General features: G+C 44.2%; 1 protein-coding gene across 7 annotated transcripts in view; it reads left to right on the forward strand.

Annotated features, from left to right (window-relative positions):
• The window catches only part of LOC124187935 (dual 3',5'-cyclic-AMP and -GMP phosphodiesterase 11), a 91,993-nt gene that overhangs the window by 36,703 nt on the left and 30,707 nt on the right, over positions 1–24,583 (forward strand). For 3 of the 7 annotated variants that reach the window (XM_046580116.1, XM_046580117.1, XM_046580120.1), the window contains exon 2: positions 4,938–5,024. Coding sequence is in view for 3 of the 7 variants with exons in the window: in XM_046580112.1 (XP_046436068.1) it covers positions 12,007–12,544 (538 nt within the window). In the remaining 4 variants the exon portion in view is untranslated. Of the gene's footprint in view, positions 1–4,937; positions 5,025–11,602; positions 12,545–16,731; positions 18,604–24,583 lie in introns of those variants that run through there. The other 4 variants (XM_046580112.1, XM_046580113.1, XM_046580114.1 and 1 more) reach the window with 2 other exon arrangements.

The raw sequence follows: 24,583 nt of genomic DNA on the forward strand, positions 1-24,583 counted from the left end.
TTTTCGGAGCTATGAGACGAAGAAGCTCCGGGCGAGTGGAGGAAATCGGCGGTTACGATCTCGGAATTGACATAAATAGATTTTTATCACGTAAAACCCGTCTCAACTCAACGTCGGCGAGTTTCGTGTTCTTGTTGTCGGCTTGACGACGAAGCCGGCCAAATCGCATTTATTTTCACGTATATCGAACCACGCGGTGTTGTACTTTCGGAAATTTAATTTACTCTACTCCCATATAAATAATCAGAAGCCCTTGCATGGTGGAGCGACATTATTCGTGCGGAGAAACCCATTCTCGAAATGGAAAAGGCATGTTCTATTCCCATTGCCAAAATTAGGAACTCGCGTCAGTTTATATATAACATTAACCTGCGACAGATACGTTAGAGTCAGTTTTCCGAGTAGCCAATTCGAATGCTCTCGAAAGATGTTGCAGGTGTAACAACTTCTCGAAATTTTTCACACTTTTTTATTTAGCGTAAAAAGTTCCGCGGATGTAACGCCTCGCGATTAAATCCGACGGAGTTTCTTTTTGCGGAGAAAAGAGCTGGCTAAAACTGACGTTCCCTTTCGTCGATCACGTCGATGTCTTTGACGCGCCGTATTCCATACGGCGACGGATATTGGGCATCTGTTTGGGAAAGGAAAAAGTCCGCGGAAAAATTGCCTCGGTGTCAAGTTTCGACATTCGAGGGTGCCGGAGAAAAATGAAGATGATTACGGCTGTCGTGGCAGCGTAACTTCGCGTCAAAGAAATCGAACGTTGAATGCTAATTGATAAAGTTCGTCCAAGCGTTTATCTCCTTGCAGACTTTGAAAAGATATAAAGACGCGAACCTTCCAGCATACGCCTCGCATTAAGTCATACTTCGCAGACTTTTCGACCCCGAACGAACAGAGAGAATCTTCTTCAGAGTTGGGACAATACTTACGAATCTAGACGTCAAACTTTTTCTGAATACTATACACTTTTCTTTCTGTCGTATTCACCCACTGCACATAAACATCAATTTTTTCTCCGGTATAATAACACACCGTATGATACGTAGATACCTATAATGCGACGTTCCATGTGTCATAATTGGGCGAGAAAATGGAACCGAAAAAGAAACTGTAGCTTCATGTAAAAACTGAATTCCTTTTGCTCTGCCGCGTAAATTAATCGGAACGGATCGTCACTTGGCAATCGGCACTGATCATGTTTTACGGGCATGCCATTGCAGTCTGTGCCGAAAACAAAACCGCGGTAAATTCGAAGAAAACTGCGATTCCTGAGTCACGGCTGTTGGCCGATGCCGTTTTCTTGTCAAACCGCGGGTGCGAGACTGATTTTCACCAACGGACACCGTCACCTTTACGTGACTCAAACGCCACGACGTAATTAGACACACTGTGCAATACGATGGAGGATTCGCCGTTGCGGATTCCCGCAGGGAAAGGTGGAGGCAGTCGCTGAAAATTCACCGCAGTTTGATTGAAGGTGCTCATTTGGATCCGGTCTCGCGATTCACGCGTGAATAAACAGTAGATCGACGTCACGGTATTTCAGATATAAGAAACATACATGCTGTATGCAGAACGAGATTGCGCCTGTGTGTAATATTGACTCGGATTTTTATCTCTTGAAAGTGAATCAGTACAAAATAATATTTTGACAAATATCTCTCTTATATTCATGGTAAAGTCTTGTTGTTTATTCGACGCATACAATCTGCGTGATTAGGCGAAAATATACGGGCGCGTTACATGCAAATTATGATACATATTATACATACGCATTATACATATACACCTATTTGCAGAGCAAACAATCAAATTTCTCCGTACCTAATTTTACCTACCAGGTATTAAAGGTGTAAGTGCTCTCAAATAATGATATGCATCCGTATGGTATGCAGGAAAATTCAAGATATACTGCCGTATAAGCTGATTGTAAATTGGAATCGTACAATTGCACGGTTGTCTCAAAAAACTAAAAAGTTGAAACATTTTCGAATCAGCTAAAAATTTATTCCGCCTATCTCCAAGTATTTAAGGTATGATTTACCAATTTTTGCGACGAAAGGTGAGGTGTCAATATTAGTCATCATCTAACCCCAATAACTCTGCGGCGATGGTCCGCCAACGGAAATCGCAGAGCTTTGTAACCACGGTTCAATATAATTTCGAACCGCGAAGGGGTCGCCAGTTATTTGAAAACCATCGCTGTTAGCGAGCAATTCGAGTGCTTGAATTGCGTGGAATCGGTAGAATTAGATTCAGTCGAGTATATTATTAAAGTTATTACAGGATCTTCACAACCAGTCTCAAAAGTGAGCAATATCTAATTCAATGTCGTTTTGCAATGCTTTTCTAATTGGATTCCATGGTTTCGTCTGATGGAATGATCGACATTTTTCCGTGAATATAATAAACTTACGCGAAATGTGAGAAAAGTAATACGCCTGTAAAACGATCGTCTCGTTTTAGTCGAACCACCCCGTTATTATATGACGATATCGAGGGTGATTCATTGAATCATGAACTTGTAATTTGCGAAAAAGGAATACTTGATCACGTACGGCGAAGCATCTTTTTGTTTGGAAAGCTTTTGTCAAAGGGAAAACGACTTGTACGCGAATATCGTTGACTCGCCGTTCGTTCGCACTTTGTCAGGATTAGCTTCGAGGGAATACAAAAAAGTGCTGCACAGAAACGTGTTGAATCAGAATTGCGAACTTCAAGGATCCAGGAAAGGCGTTTCGCCGTCTCGTACTGCAGGGGAAATGTTCGCAAGCTCGATTATAGCTCGATTATGGCCTCGGCGGCGGCGGCTTGAGTCTTTCATCTTCCCAACCGCCAAATAATTTCATTACCCGAACCGCGCTCAATTTACTTCCGCTCCGGAAGATTAATTTAATCTTTGTCACCGTCCGCTCATCCTCGTTGCTGACGTCTGATTTCCGCTGGCATTTACTCATTGTGCCTGTACGACGGCTGGCGCTTGTTAAGAATAATAGGACAATGACGAAAGGCTTTCGGGGAAAAATATCCTTGAAATTTGAAGCCTTCGTTTCTTCACGCTCCATTCGCATCCGTCAGCGAAAGGTCCACTTCTCGAAATTGACAAAGTTTTGAAAAATAGAGGAAAAAATTCGGGGGGATAGTGGAAGATTCTTTCCACGAGCAGTAACGCGTCATGCATTGAATAAGCGTCGAGTCGAATGGATCTTTGTCGCTTTCGATAATTACCGCCATTAATTAACAGTACACAAACGCTTTGGAACACAATTCGAAAGTTTTGTAATTACTCGCGCGTCCCAAATTTCTTGGCCGATGCATCTATTCGCCAATGTAGGTATGTACGTAGAATCTACGTTCGTATGTATACGTATAATACCGGTGCAACGTAAAACTGAGCCAACGTAATTATGTGTAGAAAAGATGATGCCATCGAGAGTTGAAACGTCAATCTCTCTCTCTATCTCTTTGTAACGTGGTACGTGATCTAATGTAATGCAAATACACGTGAAAAGGATGGAAAAGAGTTTTAACGCCGTTCCCATTGGGGAGGCAAGGTGAGAAGACATAAAAAGAGAAAACAAAAAGCAATTTATTTTTCATGTGAGATTAAGTGGGTACGTAACACAGGTGTGCTTGTACAGTTTCAGATGATAAATAACCGCGCTCGTTGGTGGAATTTTTTCCAACACCTTACACATGCATCCACAATTCCCTCCAAATTTCATCACCGTACGAGCATATAATATTTATTCTACGCGAACGATTGTTACTGTTATTGTTATCTAATCACCACCACCATCATCATCATCATCATTATCTTCTTGGTATACAACTCGTCGAATTTGGTGAGCTGTTATCGATGGGTATTAAGGTCAATCCGTCTGTTTGCACTAATTATACCGGCGATATGTATGCGTCAGTTTTGTTGAACAAAATTTCGAGCAGTAGTGAAACGCCGAACTTGTATAAATGTTTGAACGTAGATACGTCGGACTAACAATGAGTTGGCATAGATACGAGAGGCATATTATTACCCATTCACCGAGTCTCGAGCCGTTATTCTTCTTTCTATTCAGCTGCAGTATAAATGGTATAATATATAACAGCGAAAAGACCTCGAGTTTAGAAGCAGACGAGTCGATGGCTCGTCGATAATTAACGAAGACGTTAATGCCCGCCGTATAACCACCTGTAGGTATAAGTCTGGTGCAAAGTTATCTAAACGCGTCTGCGGTAATCTTCCGAGGAACACCCTTCCAATTATTTCGGTTATATAATAATTACATCTATACCTATACATATACGCCAGGGGTGTAATTCATAGTATATTTGTTACACAAGTCGATGGCCACGACAGTGTTATAAGATAGAGTCATGTCGTGCCTCGTGGGAGTAAATATACCTTCGTAATTCCATTAGGTATTTCGATATAATAGCCGAGCCATTATATCGAGGAGCACAAGACGTAAGAGAAGGACAGCACGAATCCGGCACGCCACGCGTCCTGCCATTATGGCTAATCGCTTATGGCTCCCGTGGTTGGTTACGGGGTCCGCGAATAACATTTAATACCGACTCGTTACACGTCAGCGGGGAAACCCCCCGGGAAGCACATCCGCCCCTGAGAAACTCCCCCTTAAAAGGTAGGGGAAAGCTCGTCTTTCGGAAAGCCCGGCGCGCCGTCACTTCCGAAGAGCGTGCCGTCGAAGAACACCCGCAGGGAAACTGGAACAAAGATGCCCGTCGACGCCTGGAAGCGCTGGTCCCCGGCTTTGCTCGTCGCGATTGCTCCCGCAGGTATTTCCAAGTTCCCGGCGCGGTACAGAAATCCTCCCCAGATCGCGTCGCGACGCCGATTTCCATGATCATGTCTGACTTCTCGCACATTTCCAATGCCCACTCTCATCACGTCGTTATTTATCTTTTTGTTACAGGTACGCGGAACGCAGTCACACTGGCTGCCTCCGCGGGTAAACCCTCCGTGCACCCTCCAGTGCTCTGGAGTTTGCGCAGAACACCAGGTGAGTTCTATGCGTGTTTATATTCACAAGCTAATTTCGGGGCGTCGAGAATGCACGATTAAAAGAATAATTCGGTGCATCAGCGTCGTTTTATCGTTAGTGCTGATGCAGTAGCGGCGGCAGTTCTTTGCAACGGCTGACTGCGGCGATGTTTTGCAACTTTTGATACAACGAAACTCTGCTTGGCTATAATGCTTGCGAAACTTTTGCCGTTGAATTGTTAGAATTTTTCAAATATTTCTGCACGGCTATATCGAAACTACGAACAATTCGCCACTATGCAGCGAATATATGTACTATTTCCGCACGGAGTCGTGTGACAGATTTCGAGAATATTTACGAAAATCGTGATGATTTGGTATCTTGAAACGCGCTCATCGAGACTTTTTCTGTAGGTTATTTCGCTGCGAGACGAATTTTGGGATGACATTTTTACGCAAATTATTCGATTGTTAATTCGTACGATAATCAATCGCTAACGTCAAAACGATGACGCGTCGAAAAAACGTCGATTTGGAACGTTGTTTTAAAAAAGAATCTGACGGTTTCTCATAAATAGTCTTAAATCGGTAAAGTGACCGCGTGACGAAAACACCTTAATACTTACTTCGGAACATCGCAGATCCGATCCGCTCTCGTTCGCGGCTCGTACAAAGATTCGTACTCCCGTGTTCCCTCGACTCCCATCCGCTAGTCCGCACTGTAAGACGTCTCTTACAAACACTTTCCCTCGTCAGCTGTGAAGATCGACGATGCAGAGCCGGGGTCAACGAGGCGGTAACTCTGCCAGATTGTATCGCATTAGACGGTCGAGAAATTGACCCTGACCAATTGGCTGGTCGGTTTGCCAGCTGACTCCGCAGCCGCTCGTTCTTCGTCCTCGTCCTCTCGTTCGGTTAGCCTCTATGATCCCAAAGTTCAACGCAATTTCATCGAATCGCGTTACGCGCACGGCTCGTGCGTTCGGTTCCGTTTTATCGTCGAGGCTCGTCAAAGAGCCATCTTGGGTCAGCCGATGGACGGGAGCGTGTCGTGATCCTCCGGTAGTCCGCGGTAAGATTGCCTTTCGACGGTGATAAAAATAGTTATTTTCTTGCCCGCGCGACACGCGGAACTACAGCGGCAAAGAGAGACGCGGAGAAATTTGATAGTTTCTTTGAAATTCGCAAAATCACGCCAAAAGCATGCGCGTACACACGCGTATGTAAATGTACAAGTTCTCACAGTCCCGGTACGTTATAAACGCCTCGTTCAACGCGATGACTAGTCATGTGCAAGGATTTCCTCGAACTCGCAAATCTCGGCATTCTACGCAAATTCGCAGATTATTATACGCAGCTGCTGTTATATCCTATTACACGCGCCCGTTCTTCGGATAGGTACACACAGACATTAATCATTCCCAATCCCGTTAAACGCTAATTTATCCCATTTGAAACCACACGCATGCGTACATTTATTCCGATCATTAATTCCGATCCTCGTATCATCGCACTTATCAGTAATGCTCTCCAAACTCTAGTTATAAAATAGTACAAACCCGGCGAGGACACCGCGATTATTGACGAGGTTGAAGTTATTAACGTTATCGTAACGAAACATTGAAAAAAAGAAACTGCTATTTTATTATTTTTGAAATAATTTCGATGGAACTAAGATTGCAAAATATGAGTAGGTACGTTTCGCTTTATTACGATTTACCGAAATTCAGATGGCTCTAAAACGCGAAACAACGGTTTTTCTTCAGCACGAATCGTTACTGACTTCGACACGATGATTATTGCAGGTTAATCGAGCCAGCTCCGGGTTATCAGCAGGCGATCGTCGCAGCCTTCAGCCCGGTTGCGAATTCTATGCAAAGACTCGACATTGACACGCTTGTCGTCGCATCGACGTAGGCTCGGCAGAATCGTCGTAATTCAGGGATGCCTCCGCCACGCCAGCATGTCGAGCATTTCCCCGAATTACAATATCGCCATACAACGTCGGGGAAATCATTCGCATCTCGGCGATGCTTCGATCCCGAAGCGTTGCTCCACCGCCGGATGCCGCGTCGCGTGGGCGTCGTCTGACCGGAATTACCGTTTTATTTAAGAGGGCATGACGTCGCGTCGCGTGGATCGGGTCAGGTTATCGTGCGGTCGTAACGCGATAATCTTCCCTTCCCTTCGCCCTTCCTGTTCCTCCGAGACGCCTGACGGAGGCTGCAGACTCGCCTTCTGGTGCAGCCGTCGTCCGTCAGACGCGGGACTCAGCTGGCCGTCGCGTTGCCGGAAGCGGCCCACTGCATCCGGTCGCTGCGAGAGGCATCCTCTCCCTTTCGCCTCTCTTTATTACCGCATGCACGTGTGTGTGTACGCCGCTGTTTGGGCTCCTCCGTTAGTCTCGGTATTTTCAAACCGACCACCAACGCCTAAAATTAGACCCTCGAAGTCGAAGTTCCGCAGGTATTGCGACGGTATAATTCGTGTATCAGTTGGTGTAGATCTGTCGTGCCCAGCTACCTTGTACGCGACGAGTCGCGAAGTGTGGGTGTTTTTAAACCGCGCAGCTACCGCTCCGTGCGTGGGTAATTATCGCACTCTCGGTTTACACGACCATTGAGTAAAATTACCGCCGTACGATGCGTCAACCGACTCGATTACTACATACACGTACAACGTGTAGGTATCAATACGCGTTCACCCCACATTCGGAGTCTGCGTCGTCGTTCATTCATGGAATCCAGGCTAACGCCGGATCTTTCTATTATATGACGTACGTGTCTACCTATATCTACGCATGCAACGCAAGCCCCCAACTATCGAGCAGTTATTTGCTCGCTGCGGATCGTTGCGTGGTCACGGTTCGCCAAATAATTTGTTGCGCACGCGACGCGGTTAATTGTTCCTCGAAGTTTGCGTAATACTCTGCCGAATCCATTATTGCAGACCGCAGAACGCGTTGCGCGGAATCATCGGATTCCCCGTTACGCGATTCACTGATTCAAATTTTCGCAACAATTGAACGGACGTCGGGTGCACGTGGGTCGAAAAAGTCGCGCGAATCTACGATACAGTTTTACTGAAACGCCTAGACGCGTCCTCCTTCCTCCCCCCCCCCCCCCCCACCCCCACCCCCTCTTAGACGCTCAGAAATTATGCAGATGCAAGACGTCTGATAGTCGAATACATGAATTATTTATCGCGAGAGACTTTGTTTGTTCCTGCTTTCCGCCACGCGTGCTCTTCAGGGTGCTCGCTTTGTAACTATTGCGTATGCGTACCCCAACGGCATCGAATATCACGTTCTCTCTTGGTCTTTATCCCTTTGCGCATACGGCTCCTCCGTCTTCAGACATTGCGAACACTTTTTGTATCATTCGTCTCTCCCATTAATCAGGAAACATGTATGTATACATGTATATAGTCTACAGCTTATCTGCCTCAGACTTTGTTCATATTTGCCGACGCGACGCTTGTTTTATGCTTTTCCTTTTTTCCGTACATATTCTCTCTGTGTTCTTATAGATATGTTTTTTTTTTTTTTTATTTACTTTTTTACACCTCATTCTTCTTCTTCTTCTTCATTGACAACGAAACCGGCTTTATCCGGTTGTCGGAGCGCTCCTACTCGCGATAGAATCATTCCTGTTGATATACCGCGATATGCAACATGACCTTTTTTTCTTCCCTCCCTCCCACCTTCTCTCTCATATTGAGTTGTTACTTATTGTAATCCATTGTATAGTGCTCGATATAGGAGTTTATTGAATGAAGTAATTTATATCCGAACATTGTTCGAACTTTTATAAGTTTCAGGTTATAGCGGTGTGATAATCTAGTATTCCGATTCGTTATTACTATTATTACTAATTATTGTGTATCACTACTTTATCATTACCATTATTAATAATTCTTTACATTATTCCTTCTACTGCATATTTCGTAGCACGGTGTTTAGGCTAAGTACTGATTTTTGTACGGTTAATTTCAGTTTGCCACAAAGTGTACTTGGAGCGTAAAATATATCATATATCTTTCTCTTCATCCCTTCGTTGACATCGCAACCGATCTTCTTTACGAACCTATCGATATTTCGAGTTTTCCAATTACCTCTACGTATCTTCTAGCGCCGCCGCACCTTTTCGCTCGCGGTTATAACGACTTGTGCTCAATCAACGCGGTCGTTGAGTATATGTACAGTTTATATATTTATGTTCGTTACATAAGGACCAACGCGACGTACCGATGAATCAGTCGGCCGATCATCAATTTGCATGAATTTCAAATGAATCGAACCGGCACCTCGCCAGCGTCAAATACTTGCCAGCGGCGCGTAAGACGGAACCGCGGAGTGCGGGTGAAAGATTGTAACGAGAAGCGTTCGCCAGAGTCTCAAGGTCAGGCAAGGTGGAACAAGAATTTCCATTGATATTCGATATGTTAATCATTGTGCTAGAAACTCAAGAAACCTAGCTGCTAGCTTGGCGGATTATTTAAGTTATGTTGGATAGTCAAACTATTGCTTGAAATATATACCTGTACGGGAAATTTTTTCTTTCCCGAAGTTTCTGAACCGCGAGAGCCATGTACAGATTTTACAAGTTTACGTTTAAGTAATACCTGCAGTTAAAACAAACGGTGACTGAATGTGAAACGAACTGTAGTTGCAAGCTGCTTGTGATAAATTTGAGCGTCACGTAGAAAGTCGCAGGTATAGCGTCAACTTCTCTATATAAAAAAAAAAGACTTGGATTTCAACGAACATAATTGAAGTATTTCAGGATTGAAACGAACATAGAAATTTGTCATGTTATATGATTACATCCACGTGAATTAGAATTTTATCATAGCAATCATTGATCTTTGCACAGATGAAAAAATCGCATCGCGAAATAAAAATAAGAAAAGATGAAGAGTCACAGTCCAAAAATTACGTACAAAACGGGATGAAAAACCGAATCACCGTTCGAATTTCTGTGCCACAACCTACAGACCGACTTGTGGATTGTCCATGAATATAATATACAGAGTACAACGGACGCAGTGCGCAACGAGTATGTACCACATGTATACCTATAACATAATACGCGCGTTTCGTTTGACCTCAGATGGTGCAAGTCCGGCTATACTTTGCACAAGCTGACAGTGTACGCTACGTAAAGGGGAATGAGAATTCAGGTATAGAAGCAGCTGCTTTCGCACATGCGCGAATATACACATTTCGCACAGATGAAAAAACGTATACACGTAAATTCACACACACACACGCGTGTGCCTACATTGTAGTTACGCATGGAATGAGGCTGAGAGCGCGAAGAGTTGCCAACGCGGTGTTTAAAATTTTGTATAGAAAAGTTTTACGTCGTGCCTGCATTTCTATATATATATATATATATATATATATACACGCACGTATATGTATGCATATAAGCTGTGGCGTTAGCATCAACTGCGGAGAAATTACGGAGCTGGAGAGCGCAATATCCAAAGTTGCGACGTGTTATCGCCCGCGGCTTCATAATGTCATTCAAACTACGTACCTATAATAACGCTTTGCTGTCTGAATAAAAACGGGAATATTATATGGAAAGCGCGTATCATATGCAAGTGAAGATCACCGTTGTTTGAAAAGATTGTTTGCAAAATCGGTGGCGCGGATTTGGTGAACCTCAACAAATGGGAAAAGTTTGGATTCCGCTACGTATAACCGAAGTGTATGATAAATATAACTCTGCACGAGAAATGAAAATTTTTCTTGTACCAAACGAAAATATTCAGTGCTTCGAGTGGGCGGTGTGACGCTTTTGAAAATCGCGACTTCAGTTTCTTTCTCATCGGCAACTGATGAGGATTTTTGCATGGAAATCAATCTGCGTTCCCGTATAGCTTTGGCACTCGGTGCAACACTTACCTGAACGGATCTTCGGCTGTCGTAAGGTTCCAGGATCGTCAGGGTTAGGCTTTGCAGTTTACGTTGTAGAGTTTCCTTGGTCTTTTTCATTCTCTGTTTCGTTTACTGCTCCTCCTGCGAATGAATTTAGTGGAGGGTAAGTAGACTCGTAATCCATTTCTGCCTCGTACTTGCAGAATTATTTATTGTAGTGCACAGGCGATGAACTAACTGAAACAAGATTATTCGACGATAAAAAACGAAAATGAATTTCTCTCGGAAAATAGTTACAACTTATATTCACATAAAAAAAACAAGAGAGTAAGATTATGAATAAGGGCTTTGATATAGATTTTTTGTTTCAAACCGCTTCAAAAACTGTCCAAAAATTTATTAGGCTTGTTCAATTTCACTCCGCGCTGGGTCATTTTATTTCGAAAATTGTTTCTTACAACAGTTATTAATCAACAAAGATTTTTTTCCTTCGATAAAAAATTCAATTTCGATACTATCTGTTGATCAAAACCGGTATTATTATTCAATAGGTATTGAGAAACTACATATTTAAGAGGAAGAAGTACCTGTCTAGAGTCTACAGCGATACCAATGTGAAAAACAAAAATTGTCGCGCCTTGTAGACTACAGAATTGTCTGTAATGGTACAATGCTGTAAATGGAGTTGTAGTGTTGCGTGTGTGTGTGTGTGTTTAAGTGGTAGAGAGTGACGAACGTGTGAATTTGGCTTCTTCAAATTTCGTGTCTTCCGTTGGGATTTTTCGGAAATTTTTCACCACCTTCCGTCACTACTGCAACACAAATTTCTTGCGCTTAGTTCGACGTCCTATTCGTACGTATGCCGCGCCTAGATCACAGCGAAATATTAAAAACTAGTTTCATTCCGACGGTTAGAACTACCGACCCTTTTTCGAACTGTCTCTAACTCTGCCTGCGTCCGTGATCCAAAGTGTCAGTGCGGTGTGTTTACCCCGTGTTAATCCGCCAATACATTTTCGTAACGCGTCTCGTGTTCTTCTTCAAAATCAGCAGTTTCCATCGAAGCCACCAATATCATTGTACGCGTGTTTCTCGCGTGCAGATTTTTAACAACATGGCGGACAATAGAAACAAGCATATGCATAGACCTGCGAACGAGGAGGATACTGTGAGAAATCGCGGTTCCGAATGCGAGCATTCATATCACTTAGCCGGTACGAAGCGTGAGCTCCAGGTATCTTCGGATTGTGAGGTTATTGCGCATTCCAGTGGTAAATGCCATGAGTGCATCGCCTTGTCATCATCCGCCGCTGCTGCAACCGTCAAGTCACTCAAGTCCATGGTAGAATCGACACAGAAGAGATTGAAATCCGTGAAAGCTTTACATCAAAGCATTAGCGACATTTCAAAAAAGATTGATACCTTGCTCAACTCGAATGAGGATTTGAAAAGCGAATGGTGGGTTCTCGATGAGTCGGTGACCGATGTTGGAACTAGCCAGGAACATCTTCTGGAATCACTCGTCGATCATGAGCAGTGCGTTTACGAAATAGAAGATACCAGCGATGAAGAAAGCAGTGAATCTTTGGTCGTCCAGCTGGAACAGCTGCTTCTTAAGCTGGTGAAGATCTCCGGATTACCCGGAAAGCAAGGTGAAGCATCTTTGATATCAACAGCTCGATTGGTCAAGCGTTATACATGTACGATATCTCACAATCGATGGAACCGAGAGATGTCTCAATGTACCGTATGAGTTTTGTCCTCTATCTTCGTTGACATCGCAGCCGATCGCTTTTATCTCGGTATTTCGAATTCCTCGAGTTACACAAACCGATTGACCATCCCACCCATTTTTTAGCGCCACCTCTAATTTTCGCTCGCGGTTGTAATGACTCGTGCATATCGGACATTCAGCGAGTACCTGCAAACGTGGATAGAAAGCGTGCAGAAGGAAGACGTGCAATCCTTCTGCAACCGACGTCCTCAGTGAAGTATGATGAGATGTTGGAGGGAAAAAAGGAGACGCGTGATCTCTTGGTTCCAAATATCTCACTGGCTTTACCTCCTCAGGAAAACAGTATCAATCTTGATCCATGTGCTGGAGAACCTTTTTAGTGGAAATAAAGCACAAGCTTTTTTACTAGGGAGCGACCCATTCCTGCCACCTTTAAATATTAATAGCATATCCGACGTCCCAGAACAGCTGACGTGATTTCCGACTGCTAGATTAAATTCTAAGACCGACCTTGATCCACCACCGTTCCGAATGCCCGATCTATTTTCTACCTTACGGAAACGAGTTTCACGAATTTCACGAATTTTTTCGGACAAATCGAATCGAATTATTGCAATCAGTGAATTAAAGATGCTTAGCCACCAAGATGTATGGTTAATGCGCAAGTCGCCTTACCCGAATATATTACCTGTTCCTCGTACATCGTGGATCAAGGAGCTGTATGATACGTTCACAAGTTCCTCGACATCAAATTCCTTACTTGAAACCTATCGCAGACACAGGATAGCGGTCATGAATACCTTCTTACGGAAGAGTGGACGGCAGCTTTGGGCATATTTGTATTTTTTTTTGTTCATCATTAACTGCCATTGAGTAATTAATAGAGTAATTGTTAATTGGTGATTTAAACGCGAAAATTAAAAAAATTAATTCATAATTACAAAATTTTCAATTGACAAGTGGCAGATTAATTTGTAATTATAAATTTACAATCAAGCGTTGCAAAATTTATTTATCATCATAAATTTTCAATTCAGAATTGTAGAATTAATTCATAATTCTGAATTTGAAATCGAGGATTAAAAAATAAATATATTCATCTAAACTTTTAATGAAAACTCAAAAAAACCATCGTTACAAATAGCAAAATGAAGAAGTAAAATCCGAATGGTTAATTATAAATTCCAAAATTGCGTAGTACGTACCATACTACTTTTATTCGATTACTCAACAAGTATACTTCTGTTCCATCTCTCAGCAAACACGCATCTATTCTTTACTTCAGCAAGCCACCTTCCACTTCATTCCTTGTCAGTTAGTTCAATCTTCTGTAATCAAATTACACATTATTTACCAAGTGTCAATTCCAACACTCATAATTAAACTTCGAGATCTATTTCGTACGAATGAACAATTTCACACTCAACACTGTCTTTCTTGACCGTCGATAACGAATCATTGATAATATATTCAATCTAGTTATCCCCCTTGATACCAATTCATTTTCCATCCGTTCATCCCTACGTAGAAAGTAGTGCCATGTTATCACTCGTTTAAGAATTTTTTCTTCGGTTTGTTTAATTCAAAAAATTTAATCAATGAACATAGTTTGTTGTCTTGCAATTGATGCTCAGCAGTCTCTCCTATGACTTATCCGGGACACTTTCTAGACAGCTTCAGTGTTGCTTTAACAACTGCTTTCGGTTTGCTCTCAGCTCAAAACGTCGGTGTGCCGATCATGTTTCAGAACATCGCCTGAACGTAGGGTCGCTCACGCTATAACTTCATTGGACAACTGTAGTACAAGGCAATCAGTATAGTAATCAAACCAACAGCATCGACCAGTTCTTTGGAGACAGGTCGGCACTCCCTGCTTTCAACGATTTGGCCCGTTCGCCGAGAGAGCGGAAGGCTGTCGTATCTGTCGCGATAATACAATGTTTCCTGCGACATGAGGTAATCGGACGATTAGCGTCGCGACGCGTGTCTAGCTGCAGCGGCTGGTCGCGCGATCGGGGAACGTCGCTTTCGCGCGATTTTCCCGCATCTCCGGGAGCCTAGCCCGTAGGAATTTCAGGAATCGCTGAACCCGCGTAGAAGGTTTCGATACACCTAACCGGGTAGCGCCGCTCCACCTCGCCTAGCCTCGTTCTATTCGTCTTTGAAGCCGACGCGACGAGGACGCTGTCACAGCGGATATTCGACGCTATTGCTGACTGTAAGTCTGGCACACCGACGCTCGACGAACGTGCGCACAGTCACAGATGTGGCTTACCGCCAACGCCGCGGAACAACGTTGCGTAACAGCCCCCGAGAATTCAGGGACGAAGACTAAACCGACGACATAAGGGACGGGGAAGCGGTAAAGTAGGAAGAAATACCAGGTGTTAACGCGAAAGGTCGCAATTTCCTTACGAGAACCGCTCGCGTAGATGTGACACCCTTCCTATGGCAGTTCGGATCTTCGATAAGGTTTATCTTGATGTCATAAAGCTGATTAACGAGGAGAAACGATGTTGCCGCATCGCTGAGAATAACGCTTTTCCAGGTACGGGAAAGTACGTCTTCTCCAAGTCGGATAACACCTCAAACGAAAGCACATCTCTCGTTTCGTTCTTTTCAAGGAGAAAAGTCTTCTTCCGAAAGCTGTCGGTCCCTGCAATCGTTTACCGCGAACTTCTTTAATCAGAGATTCTTTTCAAAAGGCTTCCGCCTCCACGCGCTTTCACGATTGTCGAGCGATTCCGACGGTCAGCTTTTCACTACCGAAATACTAACTTCAGCTTCACATTTCCCTGTACTTACCAATCTTCGGCGAATTAGAGAGCGCGTAACCTTGAACGGTCGACGATTTTGAACGGTTCCAGTCCGTTGACGCGAGACTCGAATTTTACTCGAGTAAATTATCGTTATGTTTGGAGTGAAAGAAACTTTTTATACGATCTTTGTGAACTTGTGGAAAAATCGTTGCTATTTCTGCTCATTGTCGTATGTAGACACCTTCGAAATCTCTAGGTGATCGGCATTTTTAATTACCGCACAGTTTTTTGTTCGCTGGTAAAAATGAAACATGGAAAATTTATGTGTATACATAATAATCGCGTTTTGCGCTACGAGCGCTACGTGACGTCACATCACGCGCCGTCTTACGTCATTACGCGTGCCACGCAGAATTATGAAACACCGTGCGCGTAAACTTTCAACAATTCTTGAAAAATTTTCCTAATCCGGCGGCGGCTTACAATTGAATTCCGATGTAACGACAAGTTCGACGTTAAACCAGAGTGCAATAGAATACGAAAGTGAAGAGGATACAATGGATGGATTCATTTCAGGGAAATCAATTATACATCGATCGAACGAATTTGAATAGAAAAAATTTCGCCAGCCTCGGATAAATATTTATATACGGTGCAGGGTGTAAAGTTCAAACAAAAGTGATTTAGTTGACTTCAAACAAACCTGTCGGCTTTTATTAGCCTTCTTTCTAATCCGTTCCGCAAACCTCGTATATAACGCATAAGAAATAAGCACCACGACATTAAGAAGCCGGAAAATTATTTTCAATTCAAATTTTGTACCGCGCGCCAAAGCTATCCAAAATACAACATAGTCGATAATCCCATTGCGCGGAGTGAGTTGTTATAAAAACCAAACGCGCAGCTGTGCAAGCACTGAAACTGAAAAACGAAAAAAAAAACGAAGTAATTGAACCATATTTGCAAGGCATTGGTTAAAAACTACTCGTTTAAATAAACACATAAAACATTCCACTCGCCTGACCTAAATGATTCGAATAAATTATCGAAGTAGCGAAGTTTTCAACGCGTGGTCAAATTTTTTTCTCCTTAAATTTAAAATTTCGTTCGTTCCAATCGGACGACGATTCTGCCCCGGTGTTTGCCCGCAGCGCGGAAAGACGTACGTTTCCGTTAATCGGTGTATCGGTACAAAACGCTCACCACGAGAGTCGTCGCGCTGCGTTGCTGTTTCGCGTTCCCGACGCTCCGACTGACGCTGACGCCGCCGACGCTTGATTCCGAGACACGAGCGGTCGCCGGGACTGCGGGCCGCACTCCGTCGCGACTCGACGCCAGTCGCTGTTTAACTCGCGCAGCAGAAGCAGCTCCGGGCGTCCGAGTAAAACGCTCGACGCCTCCGCCTCAGTCTCGTTCCTTCCTCGCCTCGGCGTCTTATCGCTTTTAAACGGCGAGTATCCGACACGCGACGAGAGCCGGCGTGGAGATCGATTTACGTTTCGGAGTAAAATCGCCCCTCGTGTTTGCTTCAGAAACGGTGAAGCTGCCGTTGAGCGGCATCGGCGCCTGCGTCGAGTGAAACTTTCTGTTCGGTTTCAAACACACCGAACTAACCACCAACCGTCCTCTTCTGTGCAGTAACGGACTCTGCAGTTCAACGCGTCGCGTTGTTTGCGTGAAGAGGTGAATGAGTTACCCGGTTTCTTGGTACTGCGTACAGTTTTTACCCTGCAGGAATTACGTACCGATGTGCAGAAAATTGAACAAAAATATACACGCATGCGAGAAACGTGTAAACAAGTGCGATCGAGACTTTCGTTATCAATGAACGTTATCTATCGGTTCTTAGTTTGCTTTTAATTTTTTGTTTATCTTGTCTTCTTCTTTCTTCTTCTCTCGCTGTTTTTGTACTCCGAGATGAACGACGCCAAGGAGAGTGCGATACTTGACGAGCTGAAAAGCGAGCGCCGAGTGTCCCGAAGATAATCTTTCGGAGGTTTTTCCCCCTTATCGTTGACTCCGTCATTCTTTCCATTACTCTGCCTCTCTTTATCTTTTACTTATCGCTAATCAACTTGGCGAAGACTTGGAGTAGACTTCTCGACGGTCGTGACAAACTCAAATAATCCGTCCGTAATTGCCGTTCAGTGTTACAGACTAGTAAATACTTGCTCTGAATGCGGGGAGCTGGAAGAAAACTGGAAGAGCATTACATTTCGAAACGCTTTTGAAACCGTACCGTTGCAGATCGGTGCCCCTGCAGGACGGGAGGAACTATAATACAATATACCTCTGCAAAGAACGTAAAATTTTTTTAAAATTTATCAGCGGTTGTGTAAAATATAATTCTGCGTCGCAAAAAGTTTCAACAAATATTTGTCGAGTCGTAAAGAAGTGTAACGAACCTATAATATCCGCAGCTATAATACATTTGTATAATAATATCTTGTATCACGCATCGCAAGGAAGACTGTCACAAGCCGCAGTCTCGGAAGAAGCAGCAGCGCCTCCGTTTTTGAATTCGCATCACGTCCGACCCGCCTTGGCCTGGACCATTCTTACTCACGACAGTTTCCTCGACTTTTCCGTGTCTTTCAAAGTTCCGAAGACAGCCGACGATCCGTCATTCACGGTATCTCGCAACGGCGGCAGCAGCAACGTCGACTTTTATCAATGTCTCTGCCGAGAATCCATGCGGATAGCAAAATGTCAAGTGGTAAAGCGATAGCGGGATGACGCGTAGCGTTTTGCGCACATTTATCGCCGCCGTTTCGCAAGACCGAGGAAACTCCGCTCGTCTTGCAGTTGACGGAGGAAAAACTAACAGTTGTTTCGTTAGTGCTTACGCGATCGACGCTGCCGCAACACCGTCGCGGGATTAAAGTGGCTCTGCGGGGATTGACGAGCTTTTACCGAGAACAGAGCTTGAGTGTCAATATCGCTGAACTTTCGTTCGTGAATAATAAAGGAAGAGGTGAATAATAAAACGTCTCATTCGAAGAGAGACCGCAAGGATTAAAAGCATTCGCCGGTAGTTGTTGCATATTGCTCAACGTGGAGACCGAGAAATGAACCTTTTCACCGCAAGTGCAATATCGCAGATAATAATTGTTTTTAACGCGAGTGAAAGTGTGGTTATGAATTACTGTCTTTGGACGATAAACACCACGTCCGATTATGCAGTTAAAGAAAGCAATGCTTAAGATATTTGATCAATGTAAGTTTCATTTTTTCCGTTTTTTAGTTCTACCCTTTTTTTTTTTTCCTTTTTTTCGCATACACTTTCATTCTCGCCATATTTCCCTCTCGACTTTCGTTTTCTTCTTTATCTTTACCATGTCTAATAATTTTCACCTCTCACAATCGGTTCGTCACCCAATCTATTCTGGTATTCTCCGACCGGATGCAGACCTCTTTTTCCTCTCGTTGACCGCTCCTCCCCCTCCACACCATCTTTACACCAACGCCCACGCTTCGCTATGTTACTCAAACTTTCGATAAATTGATGATTTTCGTACAGCACGTGACGCATGTCCCGCCTTCCTCGATCACGGACTCGTTCCAATCGCTCTCACCTCTGTCCAACCTTGATGCGATTATCGCCAAAGTTCGAAGATGTGCATTCGGTGTAATTCATTGGTACCACAGTAATATTCACGCAAATCGTTCACCAGGCCCGTCTTTCCTCCAAACACCATAGATACAAACTGACCCGCGATATTGTCCAGGATTTTCGTGTAACTCGCAACACAGGAAGATTGTTCGAATTCATCAAAATACGCACGCACTCATCGTTACGCAGTCAGTGATTCTACTACGCTTAGCACGGGTCCCATTAGCGTGCCACGGGGTCGTAATAGCGTAATAACGAGCCCTGATTACCATAAAATATCTGCCTTCGAAAGTGCCTCCTCTCGTACCGTCAACTCGCTTCCAAGAGCTTCCTCTTTTTTTTCTTCGAAACTATTTCCGCAAGATGCGTACTCGTTTATAGCTATTATGATCTAGGCCATCTTGCGCGTCCGATCAGGATACGAGCGTTCAACTCAACGAGTTTCCAATTGACGATGTCACGTTGCAGTATCGCGGTGTGTCGTCGTTTTACCTTTTTTTTATTCATTTTTTTTTTTTATTATTCAATTGCTTTGTCTCTCGGACCGTCGTTTCGTTTCGTTCCCTCATTTTCCTATTTGACTGCAAATTTATTACAGCAACATGCCAGCAGTTTATATTATAGCCATATCAAGCAAGGCTCCGTGGCGATCACGTCCGACAGCAATGTAGCACCGTTACACAGTGCATACACACTTTGCATTGTCGCGCATATGACATGTAGAGTTGAACGTACCATCGTGCGCTACCGACGATTAGTCTGCTTGGTCGACGGTCAGTCTACGGGTCATTACTCACATGTCTCCGTTTGCCTTTCTTCCCCTTATATTTTGATTTTTTTTTGTAAAATCTGTAGAGTCAAGTATACAACTCGTCTCCGATACCCTGACAATGAGTGACCGAGATGCGCGACAGTCACATACGTCAAACGATATATACATATTGAATAGTTCAAGTTTTATATCCATATATACATACGTGGAGGTAGAGTTTGCCCGCGAAGAAGAGGGTTGGTCTCGCTGCAAAAGGTAAAAGGTTTCTTATATCGCGAGATCGTCACGAACGATTAGGGGAAATCGATCCGCAGAGGTGCGGCCGCCGCCGTGGATATAATCTTTCGCCTCGCAATATATTATACAATACAATAGCGGAAATTGGAAGCAAATAAAAGATTAGAGATCGAAAACAACGCGGGCTGGAGAGGATCTTGATCGAGGTATGGAGGTATCTCGCATCGTCGAAGCACCGAGAGCAGACACTCTGCCAAGGTTTGTCGTTAGGCTCTTTTCTGCAACTGGAATAATAGGTAAACCAGCTCTTGTGGCTCTCGGTCTCTTTGAGTACGACAACGACGACGACGATGACGACCAGTGACGCAACCCGCATCAATGCGCTGTTACCTTGGCTAATGCAAATGTCTGTACACCGTCATTGGATGGCCGCCTGTGCAGTGTCTGACACATACACGTTACATGTGTGCGTGTGTGTCTCCTTTCGCGTGTATAATGTTATAGATATAATGCGTCTACGCGACACGACCACTATTCGTAATCGTAATCATAAACACGCGTGGCCCGTGTGTCGTGTCGATACGATAATGCTTATGCCATCCGTGTAACGTGCGAGGTACACCTGTAATCTCCTGCAATTTATTTACTCGCCCGATTCTCGTATATTATCGCTACTCAACGCACATTTTTCACTGCTAGGTTGAAATTTCTCTGGTTCGTACTCTGTGCTCGAAAATTCATAACTCTTGAGTCGAGGGTCGGACGTTCGATCGAAGAAATTATAAATTTAACACATGGGGATGAAATTGTAAAGAATATGAATTTTAATGACTATAGTATTTTCTTTTAAACAATCAGAATCAATAGAGATGACTCGAAACATTGCCGAAGATGAATTTGCACGGCGTGGATTGGAAATCGAATGGAAATCGTTGACAAGTCTTGCGGTAAACGCTGAATGACTTCAATTCGTTAAAATCTTATCGATTTTTATCTTATCACGTGTTTTCATTGATTTTTAAATACTTCGAGCGGTCCAGATGATTTCCAGTGACTGTGATTCTATACATACAATCCAAAAATGATTGAAAATCGTTGGAAATTAGGGTCGACACTGGAAATCACAAGAAATTTCCGAAATCAATGTCGACGAACCGGAGTCGAGTCAACTGTTTGATTTCCAAGCGAATGCTCAATCGTCCCGAGCGGATGTACACTGCTTACTTATTGTCAGTTTCGAAGTCCAGGAAGTGACGAAAACAACGGTCACATGGTCGCATGCCTCGTACCGACGCGACGCCAAAGTCCGACAGAGAACGCGTGCTGTCGAAAACGGCGCTGCGGCTTCGAGGAGCGGCAGACCGCGAAGGCGTCGTTGTGTTGCCGATCATAGAGAATGAAAAAGACGAGCGAGAGATCGCGTCGTCGGGAACAAGTGGCGCCTGGACCCCGGAGAAGAGGGACGGACCCACCTCCTGTGGTAATTTGTTATTCCGCGAGGCGGGTGACAGCCTCGTTTTCCCCGAGGAGCCGAGGAGGTTACGCTCTAGCCTTGCGGACTAGGAGGCAACTTTTACGTACGTACGTATAGCGTTGAATCGGGAAGCTCGACTTTCAATATTAATCTCGAACCTCTCTCGGTTAGCGCATAATCAGAGGGTTGGGGGGGGGCGCTAATGGCGATACTCGTGAAAACCGAGCGTGGCAATAATTTAGGACGAACCAACTTCACCGGGAGGCGGATCCTGTTATTCTATGCAGCGCAAGAAGTTGCCGTCCCTCGTACAAGAACACTTGGTTACCTGCAAGCCGGCTCTGCGCTGCCTGTGGTAAAGGGTAACACGGACAAACGTCGCGCGTATGAAAAACGAACAGCTCTTTAGGGAAATCTATACCCACCTTCTTTGCCGTGCTTCGTTGTGACATTACGCAGGAGATATCGTAGAGTGAAAAATTCAGTCCAAGGCCTTCGGCCGACTGCTCGATATTTGTATTCTCTTTCAACCTGTATTTCGACTCTTACCAGACCTCGAATATATTTTTTCTTTATCTCATTTTTACCAGCAAATCGATTCTCCGTCATCTTCGCGTATGTCAGTGACGTCGCGTTGTCGTCGGTGTCACTGCCAATGGCAATCTGCACACTCGTTATTTCACTCCGGGTGTTTTCTTTCGCCCTGTAAAGTACGGTTACGAAATTTAACGCCAATTCGATTGATTGTGTACGGTTATGCAGAGTTAAAGAGACTCGACTAATCTTCGTCAATAAAAGTTACTTCTACACGTTTCATATTCCGACACTTATGTGCGCATGAGGTTTGAGTGATTGGTTCTACGGCCCGTGACGAAGTCCAAGGTCGATAGGTTTTGCTCAACTTTCACTACACTTACGTGCCGAAGTTCAAACGTAGGTTGGAGATATTATTGCCAAAATCGTTCCGCATGCGACTCACTGAGACCGGGACAACTCTGAATGTGAGAACGATACAGTTTCCTTCGCAATCCGAAGCGCAATATCAATCGCCGTATATGGCAAGGGTATGCAAAAGGCGTGCTTATACAACTGTCTTACAGTTAGCTGAATTGGCTGTTGAGAGCAGTTTTTGTCCGATCGGCGATTAATCTCATCGGAGGCAGATTCCTACGACGATAATGCCGAGATGCAGGATTTACCGATTGATTCAGAGCCGCGATTACGCTACCAACAAGAGCAAGGGTATCGGGTCTAATTCCTCATTTGGAAATTTGATTCATCGCCGTGTCGTTATTACCCTCGTTTGTTGTTAATCAGGCGTGGTGCGCTCTCCGAATTACGTATTTACAAATTCCGGTCGCCAACTTTCGAGTGGTGAAAAACGTAGACACGGGAAAAGAAGAACAACTTTTTTTGCGGATCGACCACGGCGCCAATTAATCCTTTTCAGACCTTTTTCTAGACACAAAAAATGACCATTCCAAAGAAAAAGAAAACACGAGGAAGAGTTCTTTATCTGAACGACTCGCTTCGTCATCATCCAGGCAGAATTTTATTCACGCACCGATTTCTGGTCACGTAGATCAGGACGCGTGGCACCATCGGATACCCGGCCAATGAATTATTCGAATGAAATATCTGCACGGTCGAGGTCGTTCGCTGCTGCTGTTGCTGCTGGTGTAGTGAGAAAAAATCGAAAGATTGCGCCATTTGCTTAGGGGGGGAAAAACCCCAACAGACGAAAGACGAAGGTTATTGTTTAGTCGATTTATTTTTTTACAGGAAATTGTACGTACCTAATACCCTCTGTTTTACCTTTTTCCTATTTCTTTTTTTTTCCGTCCATCTCATGCTACAAACTTCTGTACGTATGAACTCGCTGTTTTTTTTTACAACGAAATTTCGCGACATTGAAACACGCCGAGCATTGTTCGCTATCATGAAAATACATCACGTTGGGATTGGCGATGTTGCAACAGTAACGATGCGTGTGTCGATGAGAAATTGTTACACCGTAGTTTTATACGAGGCTGAGATTAGTGACGTTAACTTAGCGTAACATCAGGAATAAAATCATTACTGTACAATTTCTGAACAACTTTCCAAGGACTGGGCTTTTAAAAATATGAGTATGTTCTGTTTATCGTGTTTTATCAAATTTCAGACGACCCTCAAAGTGCGAAGCAATGATTTCTCCTGAACATCCAACGTTACTGACTTCGTCTTGATAGTTTTAGCGATCGTCTGAAATTCAGTATAAATCATAACAAAGCACGTTACATAATATTTTGAAAACGCAACACCTTCAGAACTATTTTGCATGTTGAAAAATGTAGTGAATTTTTGCCCAACGTTTCGTTATACGTCACGTTGCTATACGCGTAATCAAAGATATCAGAGTACAGTCGCAGTGCTCCATGCCTTATTGCAATATAATTCTTATTCATATTAAAATTCCGAACTTCTCATAAGGTCGATATATATGCTGCACGTACAGCAAATCCGTGCCCGAGCCGTCAGCTGTGCGATAGTAGGTATATTTTTTCGATAAAAACGTATAGGTATACACGCGTGTAAACCACACGCTCGTTCTTACGATACGGCACTCGAGCGTACGCGTAATGAGCTCGGGGTCCGATAGGCGATTAATCTGGTGACGATAATCGGGCGGAGTTTTTTATTTTTCTTATTTTTAACCAAACCGCCGGGCTCCCTTTTCCGGCTCATATCGGGTCGGGTAAAACAGCCAGGCTTGCGTCACCTTGCGCTAACTGCCGGTGCGATAAGGCTCAGAGGAAGTCGGTTCGGCATGGGCCGGTTGATTAGGGGGCGTTGAAAATGTCGGGCCCCTCGCCTTGGGTCGCTCGGATCGGCTGGCCGCAAGGTCCTTCGGCGCAAGCCGGTGTGGTAATAAATGCCGAGAGCAGGGAACATTGAACTTGACACGAAGGCGCGCAACGTTTGCCGAGAGCACGTGGAGGGGGAGGGGGGGGGGGGGAAGGGGGACGAGGAGTCGGCCAGCCGGTTTTCGCCAATTCAAGGGCCTCAAGGCCCGGCCGAACGTACGTCGCGATTACGATGAATCTTTGCCGCGCAAAACG

Source organism: Neodiprion fabricii, chromosome 1 (genome assembly GCF_021155785.1).
Source record: "Neodiprion fabricii isolate iyNeoFabr1 chromosome 1, iyNeoFabr1.1, whole genome shotgun sequence".
Classification (NCBI taxonomy): Eukaryota; Metazoa; Arthropoda; class Insecta; order Hymenoptera; family Diprionidae; genus Neodiprion; species Neodiprion fabricii.